The 23,472-nt window shown below is 21.9% G+C and overlaps 1 protein-coding gene across 2 annotated transcripts; it reads left to right on the forward strand.

Annotated features, from left to right (window-relative positions):
• Positions 1–234: 234 nt before the first annotated feature.
• On the forward strand, positions 235–20,686 carry LOC128964466 (early growth response protein 1-B-like). 2 transcript variants are annotated; one of them, XM_054311056.1, is made up of 2 exons: positions 235–470; positions 18,895–20,686. In XM_054311056.1, the coding sequence occupies exons 1-2, from the start codon at positions 275–277 to the stop codon at positions 20,604–20,606; spliced, it is 1,908 nt and encodes a 635-aa protein (XP_054167031.1). In that variant the 5' UTR covers positions 235–274; the 3' UTR covers positions 20,607–20,686. The 2 variants fall into 2 exon arrangements, with proteins under 2 accessions (XP_054167031.1, XP_054167030.1); XM_054311055.1 differs by lacking the exon at positions 235–470 and adding an exon at positions 13,994–14,592.
• The last annotated feature ends 2,786 nt before the right edge of the window (positions 20,687–23,472 follow it).

A 23,472-nucleotide genomic window follows, 5' to 3' on the forward strand; every position in this document is an offset into this window, starting at 1 on the left:
ACTTTTTTTGATACTAAAATCTTTAATAATTGTGTTATCATTTGTCACAACCAATTGATTTGATGCCACAATTGAACAGAAAGTGTGACATATGGGTTGCCGATAGTGCCGGTGTCCCATAACATGCATCATATTTATGCTTAAAATTAATCTGATTTTTGTTGTAATGCAAGACCACAATGGATGCGCCACTACAGTGATGTCCAAACGTGGCTGGGAATGGCCGCCACTGCCATCAGTGACCACAGCCAGTCCACCTCTAACTCCTGAAATAATGCCACCACACAGTCATCACCACCACCATCACCACCATCAGCATCCACATCCACATCCACATCCACATCCAAATCAACATAACCACAATCACCATAACTCGAGTCATATGACACACTCCAACAATCATTCTTCGCCCTATTATAATGTTCCCACGTATTGGTTCTACCCGTTTACCGGTCCATCAGCTAAATCAGGTATGTCATCCATGTCATTATTATCAATTTGGTTTAATATTTTATTTAATATATTTAAAATTTATGTTAAATGCTCTCAAAGTAAAATATTCAAAATATTTGAATTTATATAAGTTATATATATATATATATATTAGTTTATATATATATATATATGATTTTAAGTTAAGTTAATTTTTAAAAAATTATGATTTAATGTTAATTTTTTAAATAAATAAAAAACTCATATACTTATGATACTTTTCCAAATAATCGATTATTTAATTGAAAATATTTGTAGTATTAAGTATTTTCAAACTATTAAAGTGTTTCATTTTCTTTTGATGATAAAATAGTACTTAAAATTTTAATATGTAACGATAATAATTATTCTACAGTATATATAAACTGTTGTTAAATATAATATTATTAGAATTAACAGAAATATTTATTAAGTTATATTAAGGCTTATAAATTGAAACTATATATTAAAAAATTGTTGATAATTTTATAAACTAAACATAAAAAAATTAAAATTATAAACTTCTATGGTATTTAAATTGTATAATATAATGTTGTTATTGAATTTTGTTTATTAGAAATACTTTTAAAAATACATATATTGATGATTATTTAAATAAATAGTTTAATAAATATTACAAAAATTAAATGTTATAATTCGTAACATTTGTATAATTTCTAAATAGTTTTATTTTTATAAAAATGTAAAGTATTACAAATGTGATGCCAAACATGTATTACTCCTACGCTCTCTTTATTCATTAAAAAATATAGTTATTTTAAATAAGAAAATCAGTTTATAAAATGGTTTCACTGGTCTTTAAATCAATTGATTGACTGAATTCAGGGCCACTTTCTAACTTGTTTTCATTATGAATAAGCATATAATTCATTTATTAAAAATATATAGAATTTAAATAAAATAAAAATATTATTAGTTAAAAGTTTAAATTTTACTTTTTATTATTTATTGTAGGTATTTTATAAATTTGATGTTTATTTAAAATTTAATACTTTATTATAATATAAATAAAAACTATATAAAATCTATATATTATAGTTTCATTTTTATATCAAACAAAAATATAATAATTATTATAAAATATTTATAATGCTATAATTATCTAAGAAAATTTTCTAAATATATATATTTATTTTAAACATATTTTAGATTATTTTTTGTTATCTTTGAAAATCTTAATTATCTAAATAGGATAAGTTAACATTTGGTAGCGTAAGTTCAGTACAATAAATGGCACTGTAATGTAAGGCCACCCATATTTTCAAACATAGCATAACTTATATGTTATAACTAAAACAATATAAAGTAAATTACAGTATTAAATATATAAATTATTATTAGTATAATATTATAATTATTATGTTTAATCTATTAAAGATTTTATTTAAAAGTTTTACAATACAACATGTAAATTATATAAACTAAAATTAAGGTTATTTTAATTATTTTAAGTTGATCACCATATCTTTTGAAAATAAATTTAAATATATTATTCATTAGATAATGTCATTATAAAAAACTATAGTCGTTAAGAACTTTATTTAATTTTACAAATAAATAATTTGTTCAAATATTATATTTCTTTTTAATTAAATTTTTACAACTTATACAAAATTTTAATATTGATATAATAGTGTAAACTCATAATAATATGTTTATGTTTAACAATAATAAAGTACTAAAATTCTATTATATTGTATTGTATTTTATTAAAACTTGACGATTATTGTTACAAATAAAAAGATAGATTTCTTTAATATGATAACATATGATAGCAACTCACGAATATTACATAAATATGATAATAATAAACAATAGTAAAAAATATGGCAAACATTATTATATCAGTTAAAAAACAATTTTAAATAATTGATTTTATTTGAATTGATCAAATATTATTGAAATTATAATATAAAAATGATTATATAAAATATTTACCAAGAATTGACAAATTACAGTAAATATAATTATCTAAAATAAATTATTTAATATTATATATATTTATAAATCAAGTTCATAATTGATTTTAAATTTTTATGATAACAAAAGTATTTGAATAAATACAGTAAATACTTATCAACAATAATCAGTATTGAGATGTTTGAAGCATTTTGAGTGTTTGATAGTTTGATAGTCATGTTTAGATATTTATTTATTTTTAAGTAATTTTGATATGTGCTTACAATTTATATAACAAATCAACATTACTTAACCTGAAATTTTTCAAATATAATAAAATAATTAAAATTGAAATATTTGTTTTGATTTAAATTTAAAGTTTAAATTTATTAATATGATTTTTTATTAAAAAAATAATAATACTTTTATAATTTTATCATTATTATTATTAAACAGAATATATTTTTAGTTAGCTATTTAAATAATTAGAGTCAAAACTAATAATTTTAAATTATAAAAAATTGTTAGGATTAAAAATTTTAAAATAATTTAAATAATAATCTGTACTATAATATTATGTAATAAATAGAGTAATTACAAAAATACATATTTTAAATAAATTTTTAGATATGTATAAATACTTTTGTAGTTTAGTAAGAAATGTTTTATAATGTAATTATTTGTTATTGTTTTTATAAATTAATTATACATTAAAATAATAATAATAATTTAAAATATCTAAATGATGACAACTTTATAATTTATTGAAAATTCATATAAGGAGTAAATGAATTAAAACATTCATATAAGGAAATCATATACTTTTAAATTTTAGTTTTTGTCAAAACATATGATTTTTAAAATTTAAACTTATTTAAATTTTATAAATAATGTTATTTTGTATACATTTAATTAATTGTCTAAATAATTAGTAAAAATACCACAATAAATAATACAGTACTATGTTATATACAGTATGTAAAAATGTAAATTTAGTTAATATTATACTATCAAAAGTATTAATAAATGAAATTTATTATAAAAATTATTTAATTATAAGTATTATTTTTGTTTATCAATTATAAACTGAAAAAATTGTTTATCCGTTTGTTGTCTCAATTGATTTGAATCTTATTTTTTATCGTTGTTTGTTATGTTAGTCTGAAAACGGAGACATTTGAAAACAAAAAAATATTTTTGATGTTAAACTTTGACATTTACTACAATCCATATATTATTCAATGAACTTAAGACCTTAAACTTGAAATTATATTACTATATACTGTATATAGTAGACAAACATAACATATAGCGCATACCTGTTCATCAAATCAATTTTATGTGCCATATGTTATCCATCTCTCTCTCTCTCTCTCTCTCTCTCTCTCTCTCTCTCTCTCTCTCTCTCTCTCTCTCTCTCTCTCTCTCTCTCTCTCTCTCTCTCTCTCTCTCTCTCTCTCATTGAAAATAGTCAATAGAGAAACTCTCTTAAAGTCAACGGTAATAATCTCTGGGGTAATAAAAAATTTTGTCATTTATCTGTTGTATATGTTGTCAACAATAACGAGTAAAATATAATATTTTTATCAATCAATTATTTATGTTTTGCTCTTTTTTATTCATTTTTATTATATTCATCTTATGTTTTATAAATCAAATGTTACGTAACATAACATTTGTTTTTTATAATACAAACACACTGTCATATGTAATTGACTATTAGATTATGATATATTATTGTTGTATACTTTTGATATTTTGACTGATTTTTATTAATATTTTTCTTTATAAATAAATTACAAGTTTTTATATAATTATAATACTTTTTTATATAATATTTATATATAATTAAAATAGTTTTCAAAGTAAATGTTTATACAAAATAATAAAAAATAAAATTTATATAAATATTTTTTATTTAATATATAAAAGATTATATTTTTTAACAAAATTAACTATATAAATTTTTAAAATGGACATATTAATAATGTACATTTTTTAATTGATTGACATTAATAAAGGTTAAAATATCCTGAACTATTTCAAAAAATAAAATTTTAAATAAATTATTTATCATAAATTATTTTGTATTAAAATTTTTATTTAATTTCTACTTAGATTTTAGAATATATAAATTAATTGATGTTTTAAATTATAATTTAATATGTTTTTATCATTTATAAATGTTGTGGAATTAAATTTAAATCTAATTAAAAATTCAAAAAATAATAGTTTTTCAAACACTACCTTTATTTTAGTTTAATAAATGAACTTTTTATAAATAATTTTCTATTATTTGATTTTAAATTTAGTGAACATTTTAAAAAAACAAAAAACAATAATTGATAATTTAAAAATTTCAATAAATAACTTTTAATTGTTAAAATTATATCTTATTTTTTAAACATTTTAACATTATAAGAATTGTTATATAGTTTATATTATTAAATTTTATATAATGTAACACAAAAAAATGATAAACTTATAATAGGATTGAACTCAAAACCTGCTGATCGAGAGAACAACTCTTCTATTGAATTAAGAGATATTTGTGTTTTAGAAAATTAAATCGACTTTAATTTTATTATAAATATTTGTCAATTAATGAATTAAAATTTATTTTATTTGATGTATTAGTATAGTATTCCCATTAAATTTCAAACTTAATAATTGTTTATAATAATTATTTTTATTAGAACTAATTTTTTGTAAACTATTTATACTATTTTAATAGCAAATATTTTCACATTTTTTTTTGTTATTTTTAGTTACCATTTTGTTAAATTGTGACATTGTTTAATAAAAATTATTTTGTTATTACAAATGTATAATAATTTAAATTGTTTCGGTTTGGACTTTTAATTAAGTTTATAACGATATATATACTGTTAATATGTATATAAAAATTTTAGTATATCTTTACATTTATAGATCACATCAATATTTTTATGGTTTCTAATTAGTATTTTGTATAATATATTCATTTATTAGTAATATATTTTTCCTTATAATAAATATAAATAATATTTTATATATAAAGTATACTGTATTAATACTTTTACTTTAATACTTTATTATCTTTACGAGCACTCAAAACTAATTTATGAATGAAAATTTGGGTTATCGTAAAATTGTGAATGAATGAGTAAACTTAACCTTATTTTTTAGAAATATAATTAACATAATTATAATTTATCATTTACAAATATTTAATTTTTAACGATTTTCTTTATATTAAAAAAATTTAATTCAAATTATTTATAAATATATTTTATTTTATTTTTGTTTATCTATTATAAATGATTATCTAGAATTTAGATAACTAAATAGTGAAAATAGTGATTTTTAGCAAATATTTTTTAATTAAATTTTTTTCAGTAATACATATAACTATCATTAATTAAAAAAATTAATAACATATAAAATTATGTCCATGAGTTCGTCTGGAAATACTAGACAATAATTTTTAATTGATTAGTATTAATTATAAATAATATTAATAATAAATTTAATAACTAATCATAAATAAAAATACAGTATATTTCAATTTATTTAAACTATAAATATATATTTTAATAAAAACAATGCTGACGTAAATAGGTAAATGTACTGTTTATCTATAATTTGGTTTAATATTATATTATATCATTTGTTTTTATACATTGTAATTACATATTGAATATTTATATATAAGTTTAATTTTAGTATTATTATATAAATATGTATTATATTACCACAACTCTATTAAATTTTTTATTTTTTAAATTTATTTCAAATAATTGTTTCTAAAGACATAAAAATTAATAATTATTTAGAATAATATGTAAAATAATAAGTAATATATAAAACTAAATATTTTAAAGCTTTTTGTGAAAATGTTTTTAGATATTGTAAACATTTTAAAAACGAATTAACTTTATTATGTTATTAATTGGTAATAATTATTAATATTTTTATATTGTTAAAAACCAGAGATTTAAAGAAGATCACTATTAATACATCAATATATATATATATAATTTATTTGATGTAATTTATACGTAAAATACACAGTAAATTAAAGATATGTTCAATTGATATCTTTAGTTGATTTGCTTTATTAGTCTCAAATTACATTATAATGTTTAGTTTTATACTTAATCTTACATAATGTGTAATAACAAATGTTATAATATGCTACAAATAAAAATAAGTCTATAGTTTACCAGTTATTAATAGTAATATTTATTCATTAATTTTTATAAGAATAAATTAAGAAATATTAAACCTACTGTATATTATCATTATATTATTATTAATATACAGTATATGATAGTAAAATTAACAATATGTTTTTCATTGAGTCAATCCTAATATACCATTCAATGTATAATTACTCTTATGTCTAAAAATTAGTATCACTTAATTTAATCTACTGTATCTACTTATACATATAAAAATACAATTTGTAGTTAAAATTTCTAAAAATATTATAATTAATTAATTTTAGTCTAACTTATAGATAAGAGATAATCACAAAATTTAATACTATGATATCATATTTTTAATATTTAATTATTATTTTATGTGACTAATTTAGTTATTACTACTATATTATATATTAATATTAATGAACTATTTAATAAAAATCATTTAATATATTCATAATCAATGGTCACCAGAAATATCAAATCTTTATTCAAATTAATTTATATTTAATAGATAAAGACATTAATCTTGAATTTCATACAATTCAATGAATATTAAATATTAAATATTATATAAATATAATGTAATGATTATAAATCAGTAGAAATGTAAAATAAATTGATTCATATTATAATCATATTATACTCGAGGGGGTGAGTGAGTGAGTGAGTGAGTGAGTGATTGAATGTTATTTATTGAAAGCTGATTAAAGAAAGAGTATATTTTGAAAATCGGTGAATGAAATGTTTATCCAATGGTGTATGAGGTGTGGGTGCGGGGGTGTTGTGGGATGAAACCCATTGCTATTGACAACACTTATATTTTACTGTCAACTCTAGTGTTGTCTCTCTCTCTCTCTCTCTCTCTCTCTCTCTCTTTGCTTCAAAACTAATACTGATTAGTCTGATTACATACATTGTAAGTACTCGAGAAAGGCATCGCTGGGATATACGCCAACACACCAATAGTTCGGGCACTTCATCTAAATGCCGATGCGTTGCGTTATAAGACATGTGTTGTTGTGTAACAAAAACTACAACTTCACTGTATTTGTCATTTCATTCAAATTTCAAGTAATATCAGAGGAAAAGTAAGCATTGGAGGAGTGAGTAGAGGACAGTCAAACACCGTGATTGAGATACTCAGACATATGAAACTTAAAGATATGATATGAGCCGAAAAATGACATGACATTTATGTCGTTTTATTTTACTATTATATCATTTGCTCAAATGCTCTCAGGTATGGATAATAGTTATATGATATAAACAAATAATATAATAACTAATAAATCATTTGACAAATTGATTGCCACGAATCACATCATTCAACTCCTCACTCCTCACACTTTGACTTTTTTAGTCTAAATTTTTAAAAAGTAAAATCTGTTTTTTATATTTACAATTAATGTTTCTGTACAGTATATAAAGCGTCTCTAAATTGTTATTAAATTGTCATTTAAATGATAAATAAGTTTTAGTATCATACGATTGACTATCAGAGAGCCATTAAATGATAGAATCTTCTACCTGTGCCTCAAATATATTAATTTGAGGTATTTTTGAAAACAAATTTAAACAGAATATTCTGTGTCCGACATATCAATGCCAAACAATTTTTTGAAAAGATAAGTCTATTTTATTTATAATATACTCATTTTTAATTTTTTAAAAACAAATTGTTTACATTATAAAATAATATTTTTATTCTAAAAGTTTTTTATGTTAATAATCATATTTTAATAAATTATTAAATCCAATATAGAATAAAATATTGTTTATATATATATATATAGATCTTTAAATATACGATATAATTATATGTTGTACTTTATATCTATCACATTGTTGTGTGTTTCCGTCACTAACTTTTATTACTTTTATTAAATGAAATAGAGTTTTAACAAGAAAAAGATAAATTTATTACAAATTTTTATATAACACACTTTTATAATATATATATAAATATACTGTATGTTTTAATATGTGTTTATTAGAAAAATAATAAAAACATTTAAATTTTAAATAAAGATTATTATTATACAATTTTGTTCAAACACGTGACTTTAATTAATAAAAAAACATTATACTAATATTTATTTTTTAATAATGTGAAAAATAAATATTTATTGTTAATAATAATACATTGTTTGTTTGTAATAACTAACTAGAAAAAATTGTGACATATTTATTAAATGCCTACTAAAATAATAATACTTAATAAATATAATAATAATTATACAACAAATGACCAAAATTATATTGTGATAATAAATTGTTTTTCTAAAAATATATTGACATTGTTTACAATTTATAAATATATAAAACATTTTATTATAATAATTTATTACATCATTAATATTTTTGTTTTTATTAGAATGATATATTATATTTTATAAATATATCAATTTATAAAATTGTTAAAAAATTATAATTTAGTATTTAAATAATTTTTTTCCAAGTGGCTATTTTTAAAAAACAAAATTTAATTAATAATTATAAATAATATTATAAAATACATTTTAAACTCGGAATCGCCTTAACAGTCAATATTCTCTCCTATTCTTTATTCGCTCAAAGAGGTAATTGATTTTTTAAATTTTATTACAATTTATTTAATTTATATTTAATTTTTTAAATTTAATTTTGATATAAATATTGTATATATATATTTGTAACAAAATTAAATAAAATCAAAATATTTTTATATTTGTCAAATAATTTAATTAATAAATAATCATTCAAATAAAATATTTGCATGAAATTAAGATATCTTGTAAATAATTTTTAAGTATTTAGATTTATTTAAACTTAACATAGTGAAAATATATTTAAATAATTACTATATAATAAATAAAAAATTATCAATAAATTGTTAACAAAAGTATTTAATAAGATATTACCGGAAATATTGATAAACTTATTAAAAAGTTAATTACTCATTAGTTTCCGTATGTCTTAACACAATATGATATAAAAATAATAAATAAAATTTTTGATAAAATACTTTCAAAGCATAAGTATATAAGAATAATATATAATCATTTTAATTATGTAACTTATTTATACTGAGATTGGCAAATAGAAATTTTCTAATAAATTTTCCTGAAAATATTTCTAGTAAATTTTTCTAGAAATTTTATTTTGATATTATACTATGGGATCTCCATATATAAGGCTATTGTAATATTGTACAATATGATCCCTATATATAAAATTAATATATTATACTTATCTGATTATAATTATTTTTTACAAAATTTTATTTATAATTAAAAAGACTTAAGATTTTAGTTTAATGTAATAAAATGGATTATTTTTTATTAAAATAATAATAGTAATAATATATATTTATTATTTGTATTTATAATATCTTGTTACCAAATTACAAATATCAAAAGAACAAAATTAACATGGTGATTCCATAGACAGAAATTTCTTTTAGAAACTTTCCTATTATTTTTATTTTTTTGCCAATTCTAGTGATAACACAATAAAAATGATAAATAATTTAATTATGCGTTTAAGTGTATAAAACTCAATATAGATATTTTAATCAACAATACCATACAAATTATTGATATATAAGTTATAAAACAAAGATAATGAGGTATTTTGTGAATTACTTTCTTTGATAGAAATATGAAAATATTTGATATTATTTTTTCCGATTGAAACAACAAATTATGCTAAAAATATAGAAATAAAGAAAGAAAAAGAGAGAGAGAGAAACGTTAAAAAGATAAGAATTTTATAGTTATTAAATAGTTATTGACATAAAAACAGTTATCATTAAATACATTATTGCATTTTTCTCAATTGTTTTATCATTTCATTGATAAATAAATTGAAGTACCACTAAGTACGGTATTGTTTAAAATTAAAATATATAATTAATATTTGTTAATAATTTTTTTTTAATAAATTAAATGTCGAACAAATATTTAAATTATAATTTACGGAAATAATATGATTTAATTATAAAATATAATAAATGTCGTAATACGCGTCGTTAGTGTGAAAATACGTTATAACGAAATAGTGATATACATTGACGCCTCTAAGTGTCACCTTTTTAACTAATTTTATTTATTAGATATTTTTTAATAATTTAAAGATCCTGTTTACATTATTATTATTATTCTCTTGAATATTATTGTTTTTTAATTTTCTAGTATAGTTTAACGTTTAATTTGTTTTTTACTTAAATTATTAAAATTTAGTATATTAAAATACAATATAAAATAGATCATTTGTATATTTTTTTATTTATTATTAATTGTACTGTGTCAAATAAATTAATTGTTACTTAAATATAAATGTTATTGAAATTCCTATTACATTAATATTAATAGAAAATGTAATATAAAGCAATGTTTAATGCATTTTAAAATATTTAAAATTACATTATATACAATCACTTGTTATATCATAATATAATGTATAGACAGTATATTACTTACTATTATTATTATATACTGTACTCAGAATATACTTACAAATACAATATAACCCAAACTGTAGTATAAGGTTGTTGTCAAGTGTTTTCACTGTAAATTCATTGTCAATGCCAAAGATCAGTGGCAAATGCCGTTTACCTCATTCATAGTTATATAATATTTGTGAGGATTATATTGATTATATTTTGCGCGCATATCCCTTATCCATGCGATCCGATTCAATATCATAGCAACATATACTTTACTAAGAAAATATTAGAGAGAAAGAGAGAGAGAGAAGAAAGAAAGAGAGAGTTATACCTTATTGTATATAATCATTGATTTTGATAGAAATTTTCAATAAATAAGAATTTCTGTCTAATATTTATTAATGTAGATTTAGAAATTTTGTTTTATAAAAAAATACATAATGTTTTATAAAAGTTTATAAATGAAATATTAAATAGCAAAAAATATATTAGCCTATAAATTATAATATATATATACAGTAATAATATTATACAGTATTTCATTAGTACATCATATAACTGTACTGTATAATGTTATTGATTATTTTATTAAATAATTCATTGTAATTACAAAATTACAATTGAATATTATAAAATAAAATGAAAATTAATCTTTTTTATATTTATTTTTAATTTAAAATATTTATAATTTAATACAAATCATAACCATTTATATCAATAATATTAATATAATTTTAATTAAACTATATTAAAGAATAATTTGTTTTAAAAATGATATTATTATTTTACAATAAAATTGAATAATATTTATTTTATATAAACACTCAATACATATTGTAAAATACATACAATGTTTAATAATTACATATATTATATATGTAACATTTACTTTAACTTATAAATTATAAGTTATAATCATTTTTATTATTTTCATAAACATTTTCATTAATTTTTTGACATTTAAAAAATAACTTAAAACAAATAATTTTAAAAATCTTATTATGAAAATATTTATTTTGACTGACATGTAGTGAATACAATTGAAAAAAACTAATTTGTTGTACAATATATCGTATATATTGAAAATAATATATATATAAAGTAATCCTTATTTGGACTAAGGATGAGCCCGTTCTACCACTTTATACATACAATCAATTCATACATTACTATTGTGTATATATTGTACTTGAAATATATTAAACCATAAAATTGTATGTTTTATATGCTTTCTGTATAAATTGACTTGTATTTCATCTTATTTATTGTAGAGATACTGTATATTGTTGAATGAATCAATGAATAAGTGAGTGAGTGAGTGAGTGAGTGAGTGAGTGAGTGAGTGAGTGAGTGAGTGAGTGAGTGAGTGAGTGAGTGAGTGAGTGAGTGAGTGAGTGAGTGAGTGAGTGAGTGAGTGAGTGAGTGAGTGAGTGAGTGAGTGAGTGAGTGAGTGAGTGAGTGAGTGAGTGAGTGAGTGAGTGAGTGAGTGAGTGAGTGAGTGAGTGAGTGAGTGAGTGAGTGAGAGAATAATCAAATTATATTTGAAGGTCAATATACGAAAATACAACCAAATGTTAAAAATTTATTTAGATATTAGTAGTTATAAACATGATTTGACAAATATATTGACATTAATATATAAATATATATATTAATAATTAAATGACCAGTTGTTACAATTGTTTTGATCACTTAATTACTAATATTTACTTATAATACAAGTATATTGTATATTGTATTCATTAATAATTATTTTGTTGTATATATAAATTTATCAATGTTATGTTATATATATATATATATATATATGTGTGTGTGTATGTGTGTGTGTGTGTGTGTGTGTGTGTGTGTGTGGTTCTGTATGTCTAAATACTAAAAGGTAATTATATTTGACTAATATAAACAATTTTAATATATAACATAAAAATATAACAATGAAATTAAATTGTATTTTTATCGGAATTTGTATTATTTAGAATTCTTAGTATAATTTATTATAAAAATATTGAATTTTTATTTGTTATGAATTTTTATTAGCAAATTTCCGATGAAATATTATTGAAAAATAGTTTGTAACGTTTGCTATACTCTATAAATGATATTATATAACGGATTGTGTCATAAATCCATTGGGAAATATGTATACAAAATATACAGTAATATTCAGTGCAGTAATAGTCGATATGCAACACCACGAGGACAGATACGCACGCGGCGTACGGGCATATCTGCGCTCATGTACTGTACTTTCAGTATATATATATATATATATATAATGTATAAATGTTTATATGTACTGTATATACATGTGTATTAAGTACAGTATATGTATAACTCATAGTAGTGACGATTTTACGTAATTTTGACGTAAAATACTAGAGTTGTAGTAACTATTTGACAGCCATTGGTTGGTTGAGTTCCGGCGATCCATATATGGTATGAAGTGGTTGTGGTCTTCATTCATAATAATTATTAACGACTGATGTTATGCGCACTTCGACTACCAGTGCTCTCTCTCACCGACTATAAGAATAATAGACGTAGTATTGACGTAACCCAGAGTTGTATAACAAGACCAACTGTGCGGAGGCACCGATAGTTGGTATCATATTGTGTTTCGCACAAGAATTTCATCACTTAGTTTCCATACTTTTCAAGAATATTCTGTTTTTCAATTGTTTGTAACATTTTTTTGCCTATTATTTGGCAAACATTCAATCAGTAATTATTGATATTATATAATATATATATTATTACAAGAATATTCTGTTGTTTTCTGACATATAATTGATGTTATTATATAATATTATATAAATTTATGTAACAGTCATTCACTGTTAGATAAGCATAAAATCCATTTATGAATCTCTAGTATTTTTTTGTGAATGAATGTATGAAAAATCAATATTTTCATTCAAATGTTATCTTTTTTAAATGTTAGTGAATATTAATATTGAAAGACTAAAATTACAAATTTGATGATAAATTTGTCGACAGTGTTGTTGCCAACAATAAACTCAGTATTTTGTAAAGTATTAACTTTGAGTCAATTGAATTATCCTAAGAGAGGCCATAAGAGGCCTGATTTGAGCACTTGTTTGTCCAAATCAAAAGATTGGACCGAAGATTGTAAGACTATTGACTCGACAATACGCACAACAACTTCTTCACTATTTGTCGACCCATTTCTCGTAACGGTTTCTTCAGACAAACCTAACGAAACTCCTGAAAGAGTTGGCAATACATTACAAGAGAGCACAATGATTATGGAAAGTCTGGACACAATCGCTCAGTTGAGTGAACCACAACATTATACACTCAGCTTTGATTCATTTAAACTTCACGAAGAATCTGATGACAATCCATCTCCTTCTCGATCCGAGTCTATCTATACTATAAGTAGATCGGGTGATGAACCGGCCACTGCTGGTGAACGCACACCTGGTAGTCCCGGCAGTGCTACCGGTGATAATACTAATATATCACTTATTGATGACACTCTTAATACTCCGGTGTCTACCAGTGCCGATGTGTCGGCATTTTTCTCTATTGTTACTGCAATTCCTGACGCGCTTCCCATCACAGGTAGGCTTTTGTAATATTATTGTATTTTTCTTTATAATGACTATTCAAATATTGTTTTCTCAACTAAAAATTATATAACTTTAAAACATGTGTTGTTTTTACTTACTTGTTAGTTATAAAATGTTAACATTGCTTTAAATTACATTCACTTTAATATCTTATATATTTTTTATAAAATATAAAAAATATATTTTATAAAAAAATTAAATTTATTTATTATGTGATTATAACTAACTATTGTACAGTATATACCCATATATTATAACAATTAGATATAATATTTATTTGCTATATAGCATTTCTGTGAAAATTATAATTATAAAAAGACTATTATTTTGATCTCTCTCTCTCTCTCTCTCTTCTCTCTCTCTCTCTCTCTCTCTCTCTCTCTCTAATATTTTGTTACTGTTTGTAAAAATCTTTCTCTCAAATGGATCGATATGTTGTCGTCACTATACGTTATATAATCAATGAATAAAATCGTTGCAAATATACTATACATTCAACAACAAAAACAATTTATCTTTTTGTTTGTTTGTATTATATGAACTTTGATTTTTCAAGACTATCTTACTTTATATAAGATAACAACAAATAACAACAAATAATAAATTTAATACAATAAACCATTTGAAATTATAAAATACTGTACTTTTTTATTTACTATATATTATATTATTTAAAAATTAAATCATATTTAATTAAATAATTTTTTAAAAATTAATATAGTCATATTTACAATAATACAATACATTACATATTGTACAGTATTTTATAAATTTGTATTATATATATATTTTAAAACTTTTGTTTTTATTAATTTTTATTTTAATTATTTAAGCATTAAATTTATTACATGCTTCAAAAATTTTTTATTTATTTAAATTTTGTTTATTAACACACCTTTAAATAATTGATTTTTAACAAACTATAACAGTAAATATCATTTATGTTAAATACGACATACATATATAGCAATTATAAATTGCTGTTTTGTTATTTCACAGTTAGATATTATATACTTTTTATTATATATGTATTTCAAGAGCAAAGGTATTGCCTTATATAGAAAAACCTTAAGTTTTAGTCAAATGTTTTTTCAATATACAAACATTTTTTATTATTCATATTTTTATACTTAAAATATTATTTTATATGGTTTTTATTTTTAAAAAATTTTAATATTTTAAGTTAAGAAAATTTATTACATCAAAATTTTTTAACAATTAGAGATTATCATTGATGATAATTATAATGTATATAACATATGGTTCGGTATAATAAAAAAAAATGTTTTAAATATACTAAATAGGAGAACACTGTTCAGGTATTATGCAATACCTGTCCGATTAGTTGCTTTAGTACTTATAAAAGCTACTAAATGTACTGTCAATGTGAGCCCCACTATAACAACAACAACAAGATATCGCCTAATTTAATAAACATGTGCAGCATTTTTGTCTAATTTGACTATTAATTCAAACTAATTAACACTTTATTTTAGTTGAAAACAATATATTAATGCTAAACAATTATTGTTTTGTAAACTAATTTAGTGAAATATATCTAATTTGACAAATAAATGATAATTGATTTGCCACCTGTGCGCCAATGAGTTTGTATGATTAGAGGATTGCAATACACTTAAATGTTAAGAGTGAGAGAAGGGCTGGTATTTAGTGTATATAATAATATTATGTACTCTACTGTACCATATAATATAAAAAGGCAAATCAAATGAAGTTAAGGCATTACACATTGAAAAAGTGAGAGATGAGATGACCCTGTGCTCACATACAGGTTTTCATTAATAACTTTATATACTATGTTATACAGTATATCAATAGATATTACTTGGAAAAGACATTAGAAAGAGAAAGAAAGAGAGTATACATTATATATCATAAGTTAGATATTTAGATGAAGTGGTTGTTCAATACTATTACTTTTTTAATGAATTTTTGTTAAACCATTACAGTAATACATTTATTTAAAAAAAATGACTAAACATTTGCTTTTAAATTTTAAATAGTAAAATATTTATCTTTTTATATTGATATACACAACACAGCACTTATAGAAAACAAAATTATAGTTAAATACTTTATATATATATTATATATTTAAAGTTTGACTTAAGAAAACAGGTCTGTGGCCTAATATGGGACGACATCAGTATATATATATATCAACATTAAGTTTGTTACAAAACTTTCAAAAAAATTGTGAAACATATAGAGCCAACTGTAAGGCTTATTATATCACATGTTATAAGCAAAATGAAGAATATATATATTTGTTTGACTGTTTTTTCTCTCATTTAAATAAATTTAACAAAAAATTTTCAGAGCAAAAGTTACTATTTATATTGCCTACCAAACGATAAATTTAGATCTATTAGTATTTGTATGCTATATGTCAGTAAAATCATCAGTGAATTACACAGATGTGAAACACCACTGACGACAAAACCACTAAAAAAAACGAATACAAAGTTTTTTGAGAGCACTAAACATTTGTTTGGGGATTGAGATAGCAATAGAGGAATGGGATGTTGTGTTAGATTATGATTGAAAGGCATACAAACAGAGTCAGTCATATAAGTTATGTTCGACACATTGGATTTTCAGAAATTTTTATGTACTTTACAAAAATATTATATATATATTATTGTCTAATGAGTGTCAATGACTATAAATTTGTTTTTTATTTTGTTTTTTTATTTATAAAAATGCTTTTCAAATAATATATTATTAATATGATATATATATATATATATATATAAATCATATATTGATAATTTATATATCAACAATATTTTGTTCACTCATTTTAAATGTGTGATTGACAACACACACGAGAGAAAGAGAGAGAGAATTACTTTTTAACTTAAGATTTATACACAAGTGATGTTTATTTACAACATTTTAAGGCTACTAGTGTTCAACTTATTTAAAATATATTGTTAGTCAACTAGTTATGACCTCAATATAATCTATTTTCAACATTAATATGTGATGTCTTAACTGAAAGTTTATATATATTTTTACTTAAGTAATAACTTTTTATTTGTTTCACACATAAGAATATTAAACTTTTCAAAATAGGAATGTTTGCCAGTTTTTGCTTTTTATAAATAAGTAAAAATCTTTTAAAAAATATACTTATTTATAATAAATTATTTCATGTCAAGTGTTTACGTAATATTTAAAGTATATTATCTTAATAGATACATACAAACACATCATTAAATATATAGTACAAACAATAGTGTATAAACTTGTTATCAATAATATTGATTCAATATTATGGTATTATAAATGAAATTTTGTAAAATGATTAAAATTTTATGAACTTTTTAAATACTTGTAAAAAATGTTTTAAATTTTCAAGATTCTTAAGTTTTATTTTACATATAGTTGAATATATAATCACTAAATAATTTACTAAATATATTAATATAACTTTTAGTACTGTAAATATAGATTTGACAACTAAACTGTATATATAAACTAAATATTGTTATATTAAATTAAATAATATAATTTAAAATAATAACTAATTAATGATTAAATAAATTCAGAACCAACTCTACAATTCTAAAATTTTATAGATTTGTTTTGTTATTTTTAATGGTGTTTTGTTTTTTGGTGTCAACAGTTTTTTCTGTTAAATTGTAATAAATGATTTAAATATAATTAAATATACTATTAATGTATATTTAATATTTTTATTTAATAATTAAATTAGTAACACACACACACACACACACATACACACACTCACTGACTTATATTGCATATATGATATAATTTATCCAAAAAAAACTAAAAAGATTTTGTTGAAAAGATAACATTAGATATTTGGCAGTCATTCAGATAAATAATAATACACTTATTGTCAGTTATATAAAACAATAATTTTTATTTTATCATATTATTTATAAATAAAACAATTTGACTATTAAAAAACAAAGTTAACAAAAAATTGTTAGAAATTATTATAAAAAATTAATTTAGTATTTATTTATAAAATTTGTCATTTTGATATATTCGAATAATTAATTATATTTTATTTATTTATTATTAATTTAATTTATAATGATTATATATATATATATATACGGTATATATATATTATAATAATATAATTATATATAAAATTGTTAACATGTATTATGATAACTTGATTATTATTAATAATAATGATAATTAAAAAAAATTAAAATCTTAAAGTTTAGAAATTAATTAAACAAAACAAATAATGATTAAACTAATTGAATTGTATTTATTTACACTAAAGCCGAAGCTGCCGGTCCCGTCCAACAAGACAAGAGTGAGGGCAGTGGTACTAACGTTATGTACCCGACCTCATCACCGGTAGAACAAAATACAGTCAACACAAATCAACGCGGACTCAGCTATCGCGGCCAAACAATGACCGGCTCTACCATTTGCACCACTGGTTACTCGCAAATAAGCGCACCCAATGTCTGTACGACATCGTCGGCCTCTATGTCACAGTCAGCACAGCCAACACCAGTTCAATCGTGGCTTTGTACAGAAAAGTCATCCATTTATACACCATTGATCAATATCTTAGGGACACAACAACAGCAACAGTTGGTGTCATCGACGAGTACTCAACTATCTTCGCACCAGATTTCTGGTCAAACAGATAGTGGTTTACAACAACAGATGAGTATCGTTGAACCACATTCTCCACAATTGATTACTGGTTTAGCCACAGATTTTGATCAAAATGCAGAGATAGGCTATTCAACAGCCGAAGCATTGTTTGGCAGTCAATTCAGTGACGGCTTCTCTCTACGCCAACAACCTATTTATACCAGCGGTCAAAACACAGGTATTTGCACACAAGATACTGTTGTGGGCGCCGCAGTGGCAGCACTGGTGGCCACTCCATTGGTTTCTTCTTCAACAGCATTGAGTGATGATTTATTTGGACGATTAGGGACTCAATGTGTAACCACATCAACACAACAACCGAAATACCAGTGGTCAACGTTTACAACCTCAGCTCCAGCTCTCCAAACATCAACAGTAGATTACGGCACTCTTAGTGGACAATTAGCTACTATTGTACCGAAACAGGAACCCATGCCAGTGTCAGATACTGCATATGTAATCACGGCCAGTATATCACCCGCCAGTGCTATACAATCCAATAGTTCAATCAATAGCCCTGGCCAGTCATCGTCAGGTGCAATACCTGCTACACTCGCAGAATACAATCAATCGACAAGTAAAGGACACGAGATCTTGAGTCAGGCCTACCAGAATAGTCCGATTCCCATCAAATTGATTCCCGTCAAATCACGCAAATATCCCAATAGACCGTCTAAAACACCTGTCCACGAGAGGCCTTACGCCTGTCCAATAGAATCCTGTGACCGACGCTTTTCCCGAAGCGATGAACTGACACGACATATACGCATACATACGGGACAAAAGCCATTTCAGTGCCGCATATGTATGCGATCCTTCTCTCGAAGTGACCACTTGACCACTCATGTGCGCACACATACCGGTGAGAAACCATTTTCATGCGATCTCTGCGGTCGAAAGTTTGCCAGAAGTGATGAAAAGAAACGACACGCGAAAGTTCATCTCAAACAAAAAATAAAGCGCGAGTCACGTACTGGTGGTTCGGGTAATAGTAGTGGTGCCACAAATAGGTCCAGTGGTACTACTGGAGGACAATCGACCACTAGTAATGGTAATCAGTCACAACAACAACACACACAGTCGTCGTCACAAACATCTACCACATCAACGATCACAAGCATTCATCATACCCTACAAACACACGCATCACAAACTCACCATCAAAGAGGAGCACAATTAGGACCACAACAACAACTACATCATCAACAACAACAACAACAACATCAATCATCCACTAGTCTGTGTCCGGTAACGTGTACTCTAACAGGTTTGCCTACCGATCCAAATGAATACACGATGACTATCGTCACAACTACTGCCTTATAATAAATAAGAGATGAATTGCTTTTTCATTGTTTTCACATTCTTTTACATGTCTTTTTGGTCTCAATCTCTCTCTCTCTCTCTCTCTCTCTCTCTATTAATACGAGACAAACATTACAATTATGTTATATTTTGTTAAAATCAAATATATTATATATAAATAATTATTTCATACATTTTTTCTTACAATATATATTTTACATAATCATTAGATAATATTGTTTAACAAAAAATAAAAAATAAAAATCATTTGTTAAGACAATAAAAGTGATGATTTTAAGAATATTCTAAATATTGAAAAACAATACATTAATAACTAAAAATGCAATTATATTTTAAACCAATTATGACCACAATTCTCATATTATTATTTTTATTATTGTATCTTAATATGTTTTAAATTGTTTTATTTTATTATTTTTATTTATAACAATAACAACAACAAAATAATTTATTTTATTTTTTTGGTAATTTTATGAAAGTTTTAATATAAAATTAATAATTATTTTATTTTATGTATTACAATTAATTCTTAACAAATAAATTTAGTTAAAAAAATATTTTGTGAATTAAAGATATATATATATATATATATATGGTATATATCTATACAAGTGGTCATCACTGCCAAATAACATACCAGTGCCATTGGCATCAACACAATGCTATGTTTTCAATAAACAAATTATTTGCTAGCATTTTAACACATATAGTGCTTATTGTTATTAATGTTATTGAAAAGAAAAATTGTTATACAGTATTAAATAATAATACACAAAAAAGACAAAATCTCAGCCTTCCTAATAATATAATAATTATTAAACTTAATTATATAATTATGTAACTATTAATATACAATTTAACATTTAAAATATGATACAATTGATATTAATGTTTTCAAAATTATTTAGGCAAAAAATTATTATTTATTATATGTTATTTAATATTAGGTGTAAAACTTCAATTAATTAAAATTTACTATTTTTCAAATTTAATATTATTATTATTTACATATATTTTAAGCACAAAATATTGTGTCAAAATTTTTTTTGACAAATTGTTGATTATTAAATGTGTCAAACTTTCACATAACACAAAAGTTTTAAATCAAAATTAATCACACAATCTTGTATACAATTCTATTAACAAATTAAACTTAATGTAATATTAGTAAAAAAAATTATTCAAGAAATATTTTTAATTTTCAAAATAGATATTTGTTTTAAAACACACGAATTACTACACTAAAAAACAGTTTATATATCTATATTATAATATATTTTCTCACTTTTTAATAGACAAAATACTATTTTTAACTTTGAAAATATATTTTAGTATATAGTGTTTGACTCGGATTGTGAAATAAATGTTAAGAAAACTGTGGTATTTATATAAAAAGATTTTATGAATATATATGTATTTTTGAAATTAAACCAAAATAATTACTAAATTCTTGTATTTTGTGCTAAAACTTAAATAATTTGGCTTAAATGTTGCCAATTAATCACACTTTACATAACTTTCTATACTGTAAATTCATTATATAAATTACATACCATTAATACAAACAAAATAAACATATGTTTTGTTGATGTTTTTAATACAATATATATTTATAAATATATGTATCAATTGTTTACTACATTAAATATATTTATATTATTATTCTCAATTTAAATTATAAAATATTCTTATATACTAATTATCTATTATTCTAATAAATTAATTATTTTAAAAATATATACTGTATTACTGATTTATTAAATTAAGTAATAAGTAATTATTATCAAGTTTTATTAATATTATTTTTTAATTAATAAAAAATTATTGTTTTAAAAATGTTAATTTTTTATTCATAGATTTAAATTTGAAAAACTAAATTTATAATTTTCTTATAAACTAAAATAATATTTTATTTTAATATTAATAACAAAGTTAAAAAGTGAAATTTAAGTTATTTATATTGAGTGATATATAATATATAAATAATTAATTAATTTTTTATGTACAAATAATAATAATTTATTATTTCTATTATTTAAATTTAAATACTTATAAAATATGTCAATGAATATATTTTATTTATCAAATATATAAGTTATATTTAAAGGAATTTTGAATGTTATAAGTTTTAACCATTGATTGTTTTTATAAAAATTTATTTTATTTATATAAAAGTATATAAATATATATATAATTTGTTTAACACACAAAAAGTGTAAACAAATTAATTACTTGAGTCTCGACCACTGGTAATGGAAATGTTGTGGTTATTAATAGTAATTTCAAAATTAGCTTCAGTTGTGATAAAACTATTAAAAGCTATACAAACAACTCAATTTGATGTCAAATATATTACTAGCAATAGTAATGTAAGTAATTATTGATGTCTTTACTATGCAATACAGTATATATATAACGTTATATTATTTAGTAAACAATATAGAAATGAAATGGTTTTTTTGTTTGAAATTTAGTTGTCATGACGTAAAAGACATCACTATTATAGACATCCCTTTGGATACGACAATAGAGAGTGAAGAAGAAGAAGAAGAAGATAAAGATGTTTGAGAGTCGGTGTGTTTGCGCAGACAGTTAATCACAGTCCGTATCCAACCGTTCACTCTATTGATTGCCTGTATATACAGTGTATATATATATATATATAACTATTATTATGACGTAACTAAACATAACATATACTTTACCTTTCATTCATAAAAGTGATTCTCTCTTTCTTTCGTTATTCAGATATCGATTGATTACGAAAAACACTAAAATGCATGTAATATAACCTTAACCGTGAAAAACCAAATTTCAAGTTCATAGCAATGCCTGCAAATGACATAACATTTTTTGCCACTTAAGC

This window comes from Oppia nitens, unplaced genomic scaffold, assembly GCF_028296485.1.
Source record: "Oppia nitens isolate AA-2021 unplaced genomic scaffold, nextdenovo-longstitch-racon4-pilon3 scaffold9_pilon_pilon_pilon, whole genome shotgun sequence".
NCBI classification, from domain to species: Eukaryota; Metazoa; Arthropoda; class Arachnida; order Sarcoptiformes; family Oppiidae; genus Oppia; species Oppia nitens.

Coding starts and splice junctions, on each gene's coding strand:
- LOC128964466 (XM_054311055.1), top strand. CDS start 14,268: ATGATTATGGAAAGTCTGGACACAATCGCTCAGTTGAGTGAACCACAA. Junction 14,593..18,894: donor TGACGCGCTTCCCATCACAG/GTAGGCTTTTGT, acceptor TTTACACTAAAG/CCGAAGCTGCCGGTCCCGTC.